A 14,825-nucleotide genomic window follows, 5' to 3' on the forward strand; every position below is an offset into this window, starting at 1 on the left:
TCTTTTATCTTTCCTGTAAACTTGCTTTTCTCTCCTGGGATATCCTTTGTTTAAAAACCCTCTTCATTTTTCTAAGGAGTAAACCACTACTGCTCGATTCTGATAGTCCTGCTGCAATAAAGGGTTATATCCATGGATTTAGGGAGTTCTATATCACTGTTCTTCCAGCCAAATGAAGATTAATAACTGGTGTGTATTTATTTTTACCAGTTGAAACTTGTGTGCTAATTATGGAATAAGGTAGAATTATTGCTCTATACATTTTGCACTTGAAACCTCTCCATTGAGTGAGCACAGAATTTATTGTTAGAACATCACCGCTCTAACAATTTATTGTTAGAATACTGCTATAATGTGAAAAGGAAGCGTGTTCTCTTTTGTTTTTGAAAAGGAAGGGTTTTTGTTTGTGTTTAATTTCACCTGCGTTTCTAGTGGCTTGCCCAGCAAGTTACTGGACAGCTGGGTTGAATTCTGGTATGAGCCAGTCACAAAGCTCTTCCAATGCATTATCTCATTTAATCCTCCTTACAGTTCATGTAAACACTCCTGCACGTTTTCTTAGCCGACCCTGTCCATCCTTTGCTCATTAACCATTTAGTGAATACCCAGCAGGTCCCAGGTCCTCCATACTCCATGGTTTGATAAGAGAGAGGCATTTGTGGCTGCCAATGCACATAAACATATGCTGCTCTCATTCAGGAACCGTGATCAGGAATACCTGAACTCTGGTATCTTGGTTCTACCATGTCCTCACTTTATGACTATAGGCAAGTTCTTTTGCCTTTCTGGTCTGTGAGTTCCATTGTAAAATGGGGATAATTCCTATAGCATGGGGATGTCGTGAGAATTAGCTGTAACGATGTAGGTAAAGCACCTGGCATACAGCTGAAGCTGAGCCTGTGCTCTCTTGTTCTGTGATGTCTTGCTGCCGCTGTTCCATTCCTTATTGAAGTGCTGACCCCTCTTGGATAGCAAGTTCCCCATAGCAGGAGCTCTTAAGACCGAAGCATCAATTGAAGCTTGGTGGAAAAGTATATTTCATGCTTATGTTCAGGTGGATGTACCCTTGGGCAGTACATCTTGGGTGCGAGCAGTCCCTTAAAGGGGAACTGCCGGCCTGTCCCAGTGTTCAGCATTCCTGTTTACAACTTCCTCCACCCCCTCTTGATCTTGGATTCATGCTATGAAGGGTTCTACGAGGTAGCTAGGATGGCAAAAACAGTTATTAAGTCTCAATCCAGTTGGAGCTCACACACAGGTCTTGCACATTTGTACAGAACTCAACTATTTGTAAAGCATCAGCTGATTTGATCCCCTCAGCTCTGAAATAGAAGTTATCCCCATTTTCCATACAAAAGATGGACAGGTTGGGGGAGCTTGATAACATGTAGGATTAGCTCTCTTGATTCCTTGTCCAGTGCTTTTTTTCCTATATTTGTTTGTCTAGGCTTCCGGTAATTAGACCTTACATTAGCTGGCCTCCCAACTCAGGAGGATGAGTTTTGTTAAATTAATACCTGTTGCTCCTGACCCTAAAGCAGCTCCCATGTGGAGTTTCCCACGGTGCTTCGGGAAGCCAGCAAGCTCTGTCCTGGTGGCTCTTTTCCATGACTCCTGAACAAGTATGGCACATCTCCAGATCCACAGTCACACCAGCCTCTCTGGAAGTTATCTGCTACTCTTTGAGGTGCCTCCAGGATCCCCAGGGTGAGTTTCGTGGATACTATGTAGGTTAAATTTTTTATTATTTTTTTAAATTTTCTTATTTTTTTTTTGCGGTACGCGGGCCTCTCACTGTTGTGGCCTCTCCCCTTGCGGAGCACAGGCTCTGGATGCGCAGGCTCAGCGTCCACGACTCACGGGCCTAGCTGCTCCGCGGCATGTGGGATCCTCCCGGACCCGGGCACGAACCCGTGTCCCCTGCCTCGGCAGGCGGACTCCCAACCACTGCACCACCAGGGAAGCCCAAGGTTACATTTTTAAAAAGACAGCTTTATTGAGCTATACTTCCCATACCATACATTTCACTTATTTAAAGTATATCATTCTGTCATTTTTAGCATATTCACAGAGTTCTGCAACCATCACCACAATCAATTTTAGAACATTTTCATCTCCAGTAGAAAGGCTGTACCGATTAACAGTCACTCTCCTTTTCCCTCAACCCTCTAACGTCCCCCAAATCCTAGACAAAACCATAATCTACTTTCTGTCTCTATAGCTTTTTCTATTCTGGACATTTCATATAAATGGAATCATATAATATGTGGCCTTTTGCTTAGCATAATGTTTTCAAGATCTATCCATGTTCCAGAACCTGTCAGTACTTATCTTCTTTTTATTGCTGAATACTATTCCAGTATATAGATGGATCACATTTTATTTATTCATTGATCAGTTGATAGTCAATTGGGTTTTTTCCACTTTTTAGCTATTAAGAATAATGCTGCTATGAACATTTGTGTATAAGTCTTTGTGTTGACATATGTTTTCATTTCTCTGGGGTATTTACCTAGGAGTGGAATTGCTGGGTCATGTAGTAACTCTGTGTTTAATCATTTAAGAAACTGCCAGGATATTCTCCAAAGCGGTTGCACCATTTTACATTCCCACCAGCAGAGTGTAAACGTTCCAGCTTCTCCACATCTCACCAACACTTGTTTTCATCTATTTGGATTATAGCCATTCTGGTGAGTGTGAAGTGGTATCTCATTGTGGGTTTTATTAGCGTATGTTTTAAATTAGACCACCTCAAACATATTTTCCAAATCTAGTGACACCTATCCAATTATCTTCATGTGACAGAATAAGTGACAAAAAAGGAATGGGAGCCAGGATTGGAGGAGGTGGACATGAGACAGTGGGGTAGGTGCTGAAAGGGAGAGAGTTTAGGGTGTTTCAGGAGACACAACTGGGGCTTGATAAACAAAGAGATGCAGGGAGCCTCCAGCAGAGAATAGAGCTCGGGGGACTGCTTGAGCAGAATTGGTTACAAGTATATCTTCTTTCTGGGAATCTTCCATTGTAAAGAAGACAGGGCCACTGAATAAGCAGAATCACATTTGGTATTTATGATATTAAGTGGAAAACAGTTAAATATAATCTTAATGCTGCTAGGATTATAGCCATATGAAAACATGTCTGTGTGTAGATAGGCCCTGAAAGAGAACAGGGGAAAATAAACACACTTCTGTTAGGGAGCTAGGATGGTGGGGTTTAAGAAAATGTTTATTTCTTTTTCTTTTTTCCTTTATTGATATCATACTGTTTGTGCAACACCAAGTTGTTAGGCAGGAACCAAAAAAAATTCACGTTAGCAGCCCCCACTTCCTTACCAGCCGTCCTCATGCCTCGTGCTTCAGCCACACTAAGCCTCCCATTGGTCTCAGACATGTCTGAGCTTCACTGTGACTCTGTACCTTGCAAATGCCATCCTCCATCCTCAGAATGCCCTTGGCTCCAGCACATCCTCTGCCAAATTAGTCCTTGTTCTTTTTAGCCCAGCTCAAATGTCCCCTCCCATGAAGCCACGCTCATGGGGTCTCCCCGGAAGAATGCGTCATCCCTTCCTCCATATTCCGCTACTCCCAGCTTTGGCTTCTGTTTCGGCCAGCGAGGGGCCTGACACATAATGTGTTATTTCTGGAGACTGCATTGTTCCCTCCCGGCACCCGCACCTTTGCAAGGTGACTTTGTAGCGCCTCCTGTCAAGAGGCGGAGCCTATTTCTCCCCTCCTAACTGGCCTCTAGACTCCACTCATTCCCTCCAGTCCATTCTCCTCACTGTAGCCAGTGATTTTTTTCATGTACAAGTCTGATCATATCCCTGCTTAAAATTCCTTAGTGGTTTTCCATTAACTTGGAAAACAGTCCATACTCCTCAGTGTGACAGTTGTGGCCTTGATGGAGCTGGCCCTGCTCATCTTTTCAGACCCACCTCTCTTAACAGCTTACCCTGAGGAAGTTGCCTGTACTTGGAGCATAAGCCCATCTCCACCCTTTCAGCTATCTTCTGCTCAACCTTCAGGTTTCAGATAGACTGCACCTCCTCTCACCCCACCCCTCTGAGGCTGAGTTAGTTGGTGCCCCTCCTGTGTATGCCCAGAGCATCCTGACAATCTAACCTTTATCGCAGTGCTTTTCAGTTTCTGCAGCTGTCTCCATTACTAGATTGTGGCTCTATTCCCTGTGCTGTACAATACGTCCTTGTAGCTTATTTTATATATACTAGTTTGTACATCTTAATCCCCTACCCCTATCTTGTCCTTCCCCCTTTCCCTCTCCCCACTGGTAACCAATTAGTTTGTTTTCTATATCTGTGAATCTGTTTCTTTTTTGTTACATTCACTAGTTTGTTTTATTTTTAAAATTCCTTGTATAAGTGATATCATACAATACTTGTCTTTCTCTCTTTGACTTACTTCACTAAGCACAATACCCAAGTCCATCCATGTTGTTGCAAACGGCAAAATTTCATTTTTTTCCTTTTTCTTTTTTGTGTGTGTATCTGTTACAGATTTTTGGTTTGTGGTTACCATGAGGTTTATACATAGCAATCTTTATGTATACATGATTGTTTTTAGTTGCTGACCCCTTAATTTCAAATGAATTTTAACACCCTGCATTTGTACTCTCCTCCTATCATGATGACTGTCTTTGACATCATATTTTACATCTGATTGTTTTGTGTCTCCCTTAACCACTTATTGTGGATATAGGTGATTTTGCCACTTTTTTCTTTTAACGCACCTACTGGCTTTGTGTGCGGATGATTTCCTACATTTATAGTATATTTGCCTTTACTGGTGAGCTTTTTCCTTTCGTAATTTTCATGTTTCTATTTGTGGCCTTCTCTTTTTCACTTAGAGTTCCTATAACATTTCTTGTAAAGCTGGTTTGGTGGTTCTGAACTTTTGCTTTTGATCTCCCCATAAAATCTGAATGAGAGCCTTGCTGGGTACAGTATTCTTGGTTGCAGGATTTTTCCCTTTCACCACTTTAAATGTATCATCATATCGCTCCCTTCTGGCTTGCAGTGTTTCTGCTGAAAAGTCAGCTGATAGACTTATGGGAATTCCCATGTATGTTATTCCTTTCTTTTTGCTTTCCCCTTTCTGCTTGTAATAGTCTCTCTTTATCTTTAATTTTTGCCATTTTAATTACAGTGTGTCTTGGTATGTTCCTCTTTGGGTTAATCCTGTATGGGACTCTCTGTGCTTCCTGGACTTGGATGACTGTTTCCTTTCCCAGATTAGGGAAGTTTTCAGCTATTATCTCTTCAAATGTGTTCTCTGCCCCCTTTCTCTCTGTCTTCTCCTTCTGGGACTCCTATAATGTGAATGTTAGTATGCTTGATGTTGTCCCAGAGGTCTCTTAAAAACTGCCCTCATTTCTTTTCATTCTGTTTTCTTTTTCCTTTTAGCATGAGTGATTTCCACTACCCTGTCTTCCAGCTCACTGATCTGTTCCTCTGCATCATTTGGTCTACTTTTGATTCCCCTTGGTGTATGTTTCATTTCAGTTATTGTATTTTTCATCTCTGTTTGGTTCTTTATATTTTCTAACTCTTTGTTAAAAACTTCTAACTTTTGCTCTGTGCATCCATTCTTCTCCCGAGTTCTTTGATCATATTTATGATGACCATCCTGAACTCTTTCTTGGGTAGATTGGCACTCTCCACTTCACTTAGTTCTTCTTCTTAGCTTTTACCTTCGTCCTTCATCTGGAACATGTTCTTCTGTTGCCTTACTTTGCTTAAATTGCTGTTTGTATTTTTATGTATCGTGTAGGTTAGTGGTTTCCTGACCTTGGAGAAGTGGCCTTCTATAGACGTCTTTTGTGTCCCAGCACCCCACTCCCCTCTTGTCCCCAAGCTATATGCTCTAGGGTTTCCCCCCATGAGGGCTGCATGGGTCTTTCTGTTTGGCAGGCTGTGTGGGCAGTCTGGTAGGCTTGGGTAGTCCCCAGTCCAGTTGGTTGCCAGGCCCCACCTTGCGCAGAGGCTGCTGGCTGTTGGTTGGCAGGGCTGTCACGAGGCAGCTGACTGCACAACCCCAGGCGGCCCTGGGGCTAGTACTGGCTCACTAGTGGGTGGAGCCATGATCCAGAAGACTCCAGGATTGTAGTCTGCCCACTGGTGGGCGAAGCCAGGTCCTGAGGTTAGTGTCAGACTACTGGCAGGCAGAGCTGGGTTCTGGAGTATGTTTGCAGGGCCCCGGGATCCCAGAGCTGGTGTTGTATCACTTCGGGGGTGGGGGAAGGGAGATTCCTGACATGGGTGGAGTGTGGGGTGTCCCAAAGCTTTGTTGGCTTGCTAGTGGGCACGGCCAGGGCCCAGCTGGTCCCAGGGGAGCTGCTGTGGGCCGACTGGGTCAGCAGGCTGTGGGATTGTGGATTTCTTGCCTCTCGTGTCTGTCCCCTTGTGGGTGAGGCTGGTTCAAAGGTTAGAGCAGACTTCATGGAGGGCAGGGTTGGGGCCCAGGGGGTTCTGGGACTGGTGCCTACCCACTGGTGGGTGGAGCTGGGCCCTGGGCCCTCTGGTGGGCAGGGCAGTGTCCAGAGGTGGCTCTGGGCTCATGAGGTCTTTAGCTTGTGTGCTGACGGAGGGACTGTGTCCCCGCCCAGTTAAGTTGCTTGGCCTGAGGTGTCCCAGCCCCGGTGCCTAGAGGCTGTTGTATGGGGCCAGGTCTTGGTGCTAATGAGCCAGAGGACGGGACCCACAGTGGTGCCCACCAGTGCCAGGGGCCATGCGGTAGAAGCAGCTACCAAGAGTGGCTACCACCAGTGTCTATGTCCCCAGCGGAGCCACAGTCGCTCCCACCCCCACCCCCCCAGGAGACTCTCCAAGACCAGCAGGTAGGTCTGGCCCAGGCTTCTATCAAATTAGTGCTTTTGCCCTGAGTCCCAGAGCATGTGAGGTTTTGTGTGCCCTTTCAGCTTCTTCTTTCCCCAGTTTTGTGGGACTCCTGAAACCAAGCCCCTCTGGCCTTCAAGGCCAATTGCTCTGTGGGCTCTCTTCCCAGGACAGGAACTCCTGTGGGAAGATCCTCTGCAATATAATTACCCTCATTTGTGGGTCATCCAGCTGGGGTACAGGACTTGACTGCATCATAAGCCTGCTTCTCCTACCCATCTCGTGTGGTTCCTTCTTTATATCTTTAGTTGTAGATCTTTCCCAGGAGGTTCCCATATTTTTCATTGATGGTTGTTCTACAAACAGTTGTGCTCTTTGTGTGCTCGTGAGAGGAGGTGAGCTAAGGGTCTTTCTACTCTGCCATTTTGACCAATTTATCGGTCATGAAACATCTTTGATAGATTTAATTCCCAGTTACCTTTGGGGGTATTTTTTTTGGTTGCTGTTCCTATTGTAAATGGTATTTTCTCTTGGATTGTGTTTTACATGTTGCCAGTGTACTGAAATGCATTTGATTTCTGTATATTGATCTTAAATCCAGCACCTGATAATGCTTTTGGATTCACTAAGTGGAAAATCAAAATCTGTGAAAAGTGTTATTTCTTCCTTTTTAGTCCTTGCACCTTACTTTCTTTTCAGTCTAAGTGCTGCGGCAGGGGCGGTATAGGGACAATGATGAATAGAGTGATCCAGGATATCCTCATCTCACCCCAACCGTGAATGGAGTACTTCAAACATTTCATTTGCTCCGGGTTTCCTGTAGATATCCTTTGTGAGGTAAGGGGAGTTCCTTTCTGTTCCTAGTTTGCTAAGCGTTTCTATGGTTTGTTGCTGAATCTTACCGAATACTTTTTCTGCATCTATTGACATAATCTATGTTCCATCTGTTACTGATTATTTGGGTTCCTCTACTCCCTACAAGATGAGAAAATAATTTACAATATAAAGAAAAGCTTGAGATCCTTTTAGTGCTTGCCTTTATAACACATACTGGCTAGTACGGAGACTAAAACCCAGAAAGCCTGTTTATCCAGCCCAACGCTCCCTTGTTTGCTTTCAGGCCAGGCAATGGACTGTTCTAGTCCGTGGGGGCTGGTGGAGCTGCTGGCCGAGGGAGGCCAAAGAAGCCCTGCTCTGTCAGGTGCAGAGAGCACAGGCCCAAGGGCCGGGAACACGGGGGCCCGGGGGGACCGAGAGGACACGTGACAGCTGCCAGACTGGAGAGGGGACAGGGCGGGCATCTCTTTCCCACCCTTGGCCATGGCCAGCTTTACCTGCCTCTGAGGATCCCCTTCCTAGAGCTCCACAGCCAGCCTCGGAGTGGGCAGACTCTTTCCCAGAGGGCCACTCAGAAAATGAAGGTAGTAATTCTTCCAAAGAATTCCAAGCTCCAGCAGAACACTGGAGAGGAGTAAGGTCTCTCGTGACAGGTTTTCCGAATGGTGGAGTCACCGGTATGAAGACGTGAGCTTGCCCTCATGACTTAACTGTGTACTGAACAACTCTATCCACTGTAAGAGGATCTTAAGACCCAGGGAACCAGGCCCACGAGACACAGAGGCCGGGACTGTTGTCTTCACACCTCCACAGGGCTGTCCAGGGGCAGAAGAACACAGAAGTGTGACCACAAAGGGGACAAACCAGGACCATCAGGAGGAGCTAAAGGAAGCATAGAGGCTGACTCAGCATAAGGAAGAACTTTCATAGGGATTCCCTTGGTGAGAGGGACTGCCCCATCACAGCAAGTGAACAAAGACCTGAGGACCATCTGGCAGGGACTGGAGAGAGAAGATTCATGCCAGGATGGAACTGCTGCCTCCAAAGTCCCTTCTGTCCCTGGAATAGGCAGTGACACCAATGAACAGAGTTGCCTGGGTTTACCCAAGAGCCAAGGTGGTCAACGTGACGTTCTGGCTCATGACATCATTCCGCAGGCTCCGCTGTACCAATGAGTTTGACACCTCTGGTCCCCTGGGGTGGCCTGTGCTCTCCCCAAGAGCTTGAGAGCCCTTAGGAGCTCTGTGTTCCTATTTTGCAAATTGGATCAGGCTAAGATTCTGTACTGTGGGAAGGTGCCAAGAAGCCATCAAAGCCCTCCAACATGAAGGGGAGTGGAGGGAGTAGAGCGGTTGTTCATCCACCAGTGTAGCACAAACAGGGGCTTTATTGGTGGGGCTCGGGACGTTGTGACAGCCCAGCACGCAGGCTGTGAGGGCCTGGGCAGCTGCCAGGAGGCGAGACGTGAGGGGACCAGCCTCTGCACTGTGCTGCTTGGGGACAATGTGTAGGGACAATGATGAATAGCGTGAGCCAGGATATCCTCATCTCACCCCAACCGTGAATGTCCCTTTTCAGTTCTTAGAGGCAAGTGTGCAAGAAGAGGGTTCAGGACTTCACAAACTGGTGGGTGACCTCGTAGATTCCCACAGACTCCTGAGCCTTTTCGTCATAGTCAGTCCAGTCCTGTGGGAAAAAATGGCAGCGTTAGCCTCACGAGGCAGCCTGGACAGCATGGGGAGTGGAGGACTAGGACTTCAAAGGCCCAGCTCAGGCTCCGGCTCAATCTTCAGGAACATGTCAGACCCAGGACAGAGCCAGAGTGCTCGGGCCTGAATTCCTACTCTTCTAGCTTTGTGATTTTGGGCAAGTCACTAACTTCTCTGAGCCTTCGTTCTGTCCTCTATTAAAAAAAAAGAGGACAGCAGTAGATTTTACACTGAATGTTGAAAGAATCAAGAGTTAACACATGTAAAAGTATTTAGCCTAGGGCCAGGCACATATGAGAGCTCAGTAAACCCAGTTACTGTTATTAGATGCTATGCAAACTGAATGTTTTTGTCCTTCCTTCCTCTGAGGCCTGACCACAAGCCTTCCTTATCTGCAAGGCACTAACATGTCCAGTTGATTCTTGGTATTCACAGTAGTTACGTTCTACAAAGTCCCCACAAACACTGCTCCCAGGGGAAATACAGGGTTAGGTTCCTGGGAGCATCTGATTCTGTTTAAAAACACCTTATTTAACATACATACATATATATTTATATAGCTGATTCACTAATACTGAACTCACAGCCAACAGTGCTGTATCTCACACCTGAACAAGCGTGTCTGACACGTATCTTCTCTGTAAGGCACACCCAGCTTTCCTGCGTGTGAACACTAGGCGGCGCTTCAGCACTACACTTGGGGCTATCGTAAACACCAAAATCACCAACAAAAAGCACGGAAGCGTGGAGTCGGCTTCCCACTGAAGAGCCTTGTTCACCAAAAGGGTTATTCCCACCAGGTGCCCTAGAGCTCCCCGCAAGGCCCCCAAGGCCCGTACCTTTTCCTGCAGATTAATGTCACTGAAGACTGTCCCGGATTCCAGACCCTCAGCAGCAAAGCCGGCCTGCAGGTGACAGGAAGGCAGTGGTTAATCTGGGGGAACGGAGGCACTGGTCCGGCCTGTGGGGCCTGGTCAGGGAACTGGCCTTTCTCACACCTCTGGCATCGGAAGACAGAAATACAGTTGGGCTACTGTTCTGGAATAAGTGCTGAGCTTCCATGCCCTGGCAGCTGCCCTGGGACTAGAGTGGTTTCTCCAGATTAGAGCCCTGGCCCAGAAGGCAGGAGGCGTGGGGTAAACCCACCCATTACCCTTGATTTTCTGAAACACCCTGGGCGTGTCACTTCCCTCTCTGGACCTCAGTTTTCTTACTTATGAAACGGGGATGACAATACTCTCTCTTCTGCCTACCTCACAGGGTTGTGAGGTGAAAATGCTACACAAATAAAGTGGCCTGAGCACTGGCTCTGGAGTCGGATAGATGTGGGTTCAAATTACAGCTCCATTGCTTACTAACTGCATCACCCTGGGCAAGTGGCAAAATCTCTAAAGTTCTTTTCTCATCTGAAAAATAGGATGTATAACTTCACAGAGTTACTGTGAGGATTAAGTGAGGTAACATTAAAAGTGACAAGCCTGGTGCCTAACATATATTAGATGCTTAATAAATAACAACTGTTATTCTTAGAAATGAGAATTCCTAGTCCTAGAATTCCTAGTCCACGGTCTCTGCAGGAAGCACAGTTCTACTGTCACTTCCTATACGCCCTCCCCAAAGATACAGGTTCCCCAGGAAGACATGCACCTGGGGCTGGAAATCGACTGGTTCAAGTCCTCGGCACTCAAACTCCACTATCGTCTTGAACTTCTCGTTGTCTTCGGCCTAGAAAGGAAGTGTGTTGAGGAGGTAGGTCCAACTGTGCCCTCAGGTTGACTCCACAGCCCCTGAGAGCCCAGAATGGGACTCAGGGGCAACTCATCCCATCCTGGAAGAAGGCTGCCTTGACACCTGCTTGCCATGAGATCTTCCTGGATGTGGCCTCTGGGGTCAGAGTGCTTGGATGTGAGCTCAGACACAGTTCTGCCTCTCTTTTCCTCTGGGCCTAAGATTGTCAGCTGGAGCTGAGGAAACCACTACAGGTTTATTGTGAGAACCTGAACTAGGTGTAAATTGCCCAGTATAGGACCTGACACTATGCTCAATGAATGGTAGATAAAATTATCAAAATAAAAACTATGAAGAAGAATGTTAAGCTATAAGGTTTCCAGGTCATCCAAAAGGCCCCAGTACACTTCGCTGTGGCCTTTTGCTAACCATCCGCCATGCTGTCAAGGCAGGGGCTGACTTAAAGCCTTTGAAGTGGGATATGCATGTGGAGGAAGCACACTGAGGGGGGTGGTACAGCCAGGAAATTCATGCCTCCCTGACCCCTGGGCCCACAGACCCCAAGGACACACCCACACGTTCATTCTCATTCTGTCATTTACTGTAGAAATGCTTCCTGCACACCAACCATGTGCCTGGCCCTGGATTGGTTTTTGTTTGCTGGTCTGTCTCTTCCACTAGATTATGATTTACTTGAGTGCAAGTCCTTGTGTGATTTTTCCCTTTAACTTCAGGACAAAGCTGAGAATTTGGCATAAATCAGACATTTTTCAAAAATACCAAATAGGAATGGATGAAGACACAGACCCAAAGCATACACTCCCTCCCTCACCTTTGGACTAATCTGTTAATGCAGTAACGTATAGATACTTAATAAAATCAAGTATCAAGGATGGATGCACTGTCTCATCCATGGATTCAGAGAAGGCTCACTAGCCCTCCAAGATGTAGACAAGGCAAGTGTTCCCAGCGATGGAAACTGAATGGCCAGGTTGGGTCAGAGGTCCCCTAAGCTCCCACAGCCCAACACCTATAAGAAGGCGGTACAATAGCCTAGTTACGAGTCTTTTTCCTGCCGAGCACTCAGTCAGGGTAAGGTGAGTGAATGACTGAGTGAATGAACGAACAAGTAAGCACATGAAGTCAGTCAGTTCCATGTGGGTCACTCTGGTGCAGATATAACTTGAGAACCCAGGCCTCCTAGCTCCCGGCTTGGATCTGATCCCACCATGCCTGCCACTGCAGCAGGAAACTTACATTGTAAGGTTTGATGGTGCTGCTCAAAATCTCTGAAATGTAAAAGAGAAGACAAAGTCGATTTAAGTCCATATCCCGGCCCCACCCAGGTACCCAGATGTGGCCCTGGGCAAGAGTCTACGGCAGAAGCTTGGATACCTCAGGCCTGGGTCCACCCACAGGTAACATGAGCATGCTTTTGGTCTGGCACCACAAAGCCGATGGCCAGCCTGGCAGAGGTCAATATCCATGGCCTACCTACCAATGGAGTTTTCCCTTGAACACAGCTTGCACTTCTGGACCATGGAGGCACTGCCACGGCCTCCCTTCAGTGCCACGTTGTCCTGGCAAGCAGTAAACAGAACCTCTAGTCACATATCAGTCAGATGTAAGGGTCCCCAGGAGACCCAGTCCTACCACTTATTATCAATTAATATTATAACAATATTTAAATACACACCATCTATATCTACCAAGACCCAGACAGGGTGAGCAACTTGCTAGGACAAGAATCCTGGGAAGGCTTCTTGAGAGCGAGGAAAGGACTTCCCCTTGATTTTGAACTCTGCCTCACATCCCAAAGCCCATTGTTCCCAGTTGATCACACTCTGCCTGCCCTCCCAAACCACAAAAAGTGGGGTCCAAAGACCGGGGAGGTGAGGGCCACATACCCCTGCCCAGAGGCCTATGTGTGTCTGTATATGGGTATAGTGGTGGGGGGAGCGGTTACCGTCAGCCGAATGTACTGCCACTTCTCTGAAATCTCACCACAGTTGCCACATTTCATCTTGGGGAGGGGGAAAAAGAGTATTAGTAAAGAAGTTGGCTCAGTTGGGCAGATGCTGAGGGAAGGGTAAGAACAGTGTGAGGTGGGCAGGCTCATCATCTTGTCAGCAATCTTACCTCATCCTTATGACCAGCCCCACTAAGGACATAACCAGACTTCTCTCTGGGCAAAGTGTTTCTCGTGTTGCCTTGCTCATCCTCCTCTAAGAAGTCCCCAGTCTGACTAGGGATTCAAGGCTCAAGTAGTACAGAAATGGCTTCAAAGTCCCCCCACCCCGTGTTGAGTTAGGAGCTTCCTGTGTGTCCTTACAGGCCCTGTAGGTTCCTGGTAAAAGTATTTATCACTCTGTTGCCACTCCTTCTTTGTCTCCTTCTCTAGACTCTGCTTTTTGAAGCCAGGAAACATCAACTCCTCAAATAAGCCCTGGCACTCGGGCTTCAAAATATTTGGAAATAAAGGTGGGCAGAATGCTTCCTGAAAGATAGGGCTTTTGTCAGGTACTGAAGGATTCTGGGATTTAGACTAAAAGGAAAACAGATCAGGAGCTCCGGGATCTGGGAGAGTAAAGGACCTCAAACTGCTCAGTTAAGAAGAGGACCTCTGTATACCATCCCACTAGAGTACCAGATTTACCAATACAGGATGGGGAATTAAGAATGGAGCCATGCACAAAATTAAATGATTTCACAGTAAATAAAACCTAATCAGCAAAAGAGAAGGTGAAATTATTCTTACTAAATCATCACAAGATCCCTTCAAGTAGCCTTTCGTTTAGTGTTTGTTTACATACCATGAAATACGTTACGGAGGAAAAAATTACAAAAGATATTTCAAGATACTGCCAATTAAGAATTAACCAGTAGGTCTTCCCTGGTGGCGCAGTGGTTAAGAATCCTCCTGCCAATGCCGGGGACACGGGTTCGAGCCCTGGTCCGGGGAGATCCCACATGCCGGGAACAACTAAGCCCGTGTACCACTGCTACTGAGCCCACACGCCTAGAGCCCGTGCTCTGCAACAAGAGAAGCCACCGCAATGAGAAGCCTGCACACCGCAACGAAGACCCAACGCAGCCAATAAATAAAATTTTAAAAAGAATTGACCAATAAACTTAAAAAAGCAAACATAAAATTCTACCCAGAAGAAAAGAGAACATTTAATAAGCATTTCTCACCTAGCTGGAGAGAAAGCTCCCGTTCACCACTGAGATCAGGGTGGGAAACCTTTACGCGGCCCCGGCCCTGGCGCCCCCACCACAGCCTTACCTTCAGGTACCACCGGAAGTCCTCGCCCACTGGCCGGAGGTTGGTGACATTCTCCAGCGTGGCTTTGAGCTGCAGCGCAATTTTCTGAGAGGAGGAGCGCCAGGGCGACGGCGTCAACAGCGCCCGGGCCCGCGCCTAGCCCCTGCCCGGCCCCACCCCTCTCCTCCCCTCCCGGCATGAGCTGTGCCTCCCCGCTCCTTCTCAGCGCGAGCTCACTCCCCTCCTTCCCTCCTGGCGCGAGCTCCTGCCTCCCAGGTTCTCGTCGCTTCCCAGGTTCTCGTCACCTCCCGGCCTCTGCCCCGGCAGCACGTCGCCTCCGCTTACCCCCATAACGACCCGGCTCAGCCGCCGCTGGCTGCGGCCACTGCTTTCCGGCCCGTCGTAAACGGCGGGCGCCGCATGCGCACCCTCG

General features: G+C 47.3%; 1 protein-coding gene and 1 long non-coding RNA gene across 4 annotated transcripts; one reads left to right on the forward strand and one right to left on the reverse strand.

Annotated features, from left to right (window-relative positions):
* The first annotated feature begins 360 nt into the window (after positions 1-360).
* Positions 361-7,881, forward strand: LOC112395848 (uncharacterized). 2 transcript variants are annotated; one of them, XR_003002457.1, is made up of 3 exons: positions 361-1,707; positions 2,565-2,690; positions 7,553-7,881. It is a non-coding gene; the product is annotated as an uncharacterized LOC112395848 (long non-coding RNA). The 2 variants fall into 2 exon arrangements; XR_003002459.1 differs by lacking the exon at positions 361-1,707 and having other exon boundaries at positions 2,500-2,690.
* A 1,173-nt stretch (positions 7,882-9,054) lies between these two features.
* Positions 9,055-14,789, reverse strand: CZIB (CXXC motif containing zinc binding protein). 2 transcript variants are annotated; one of them, XM_024739259.1, is made up of 8 exons: positions 14,738-14,789; positions 14,414-14,497; positions 13,094-13,150; positions 12,626-12,707; positions 12,385-12,416; positions 11,047-11,124; positions 10,239-10,304; positions 9,055-9,376 (listed from the first exon to the last, which is right to left on the reverse strand). In XM_024739259.1, the coding sequence occupies exons 1-8, from the start codon at positions 14,741-14,743 to the stop codon at positions 9,299-9,301; spliced, it is 483 nt and encodes a 160-aa protein (XP_024595027.1). In that variant the 5' UTR covers positions 14,744-14,789; the 3' UTR covers positions 9,055-9,298. The 2 variants fall into 2 exon arrangements, with proteins under 2 accessions (XP_024595027.1, XP_024595026.1); XM_024739258.1 differs by lacking the exons at positions 14,414-14,497; positions 14,738-14,789 and having other exon boundaries at positions 13,094-14,088.
* Positions 14,790-14,825: the final 36 nt, after the last annotated feature.

Source organism: Neophocaena asiaeorientalis, unplaced genomic scaffold (genome assembly GCF_003031525.2).
Source record: "Neophocaena asiaeorientalis asiaeorientalis breed wild unplaced genomic scaffold, Neophocaena_asiaeorientalis_V1.1 scaffold138, whole genome shotgun sequence".
Classification (NCBI taxonomy): Eukaryota; Metazoa; Chordata; class Mammalia; order Artiodactyla; family Phocoenidae; genus Neophocaena; species Neophocaena asiaeorientalis.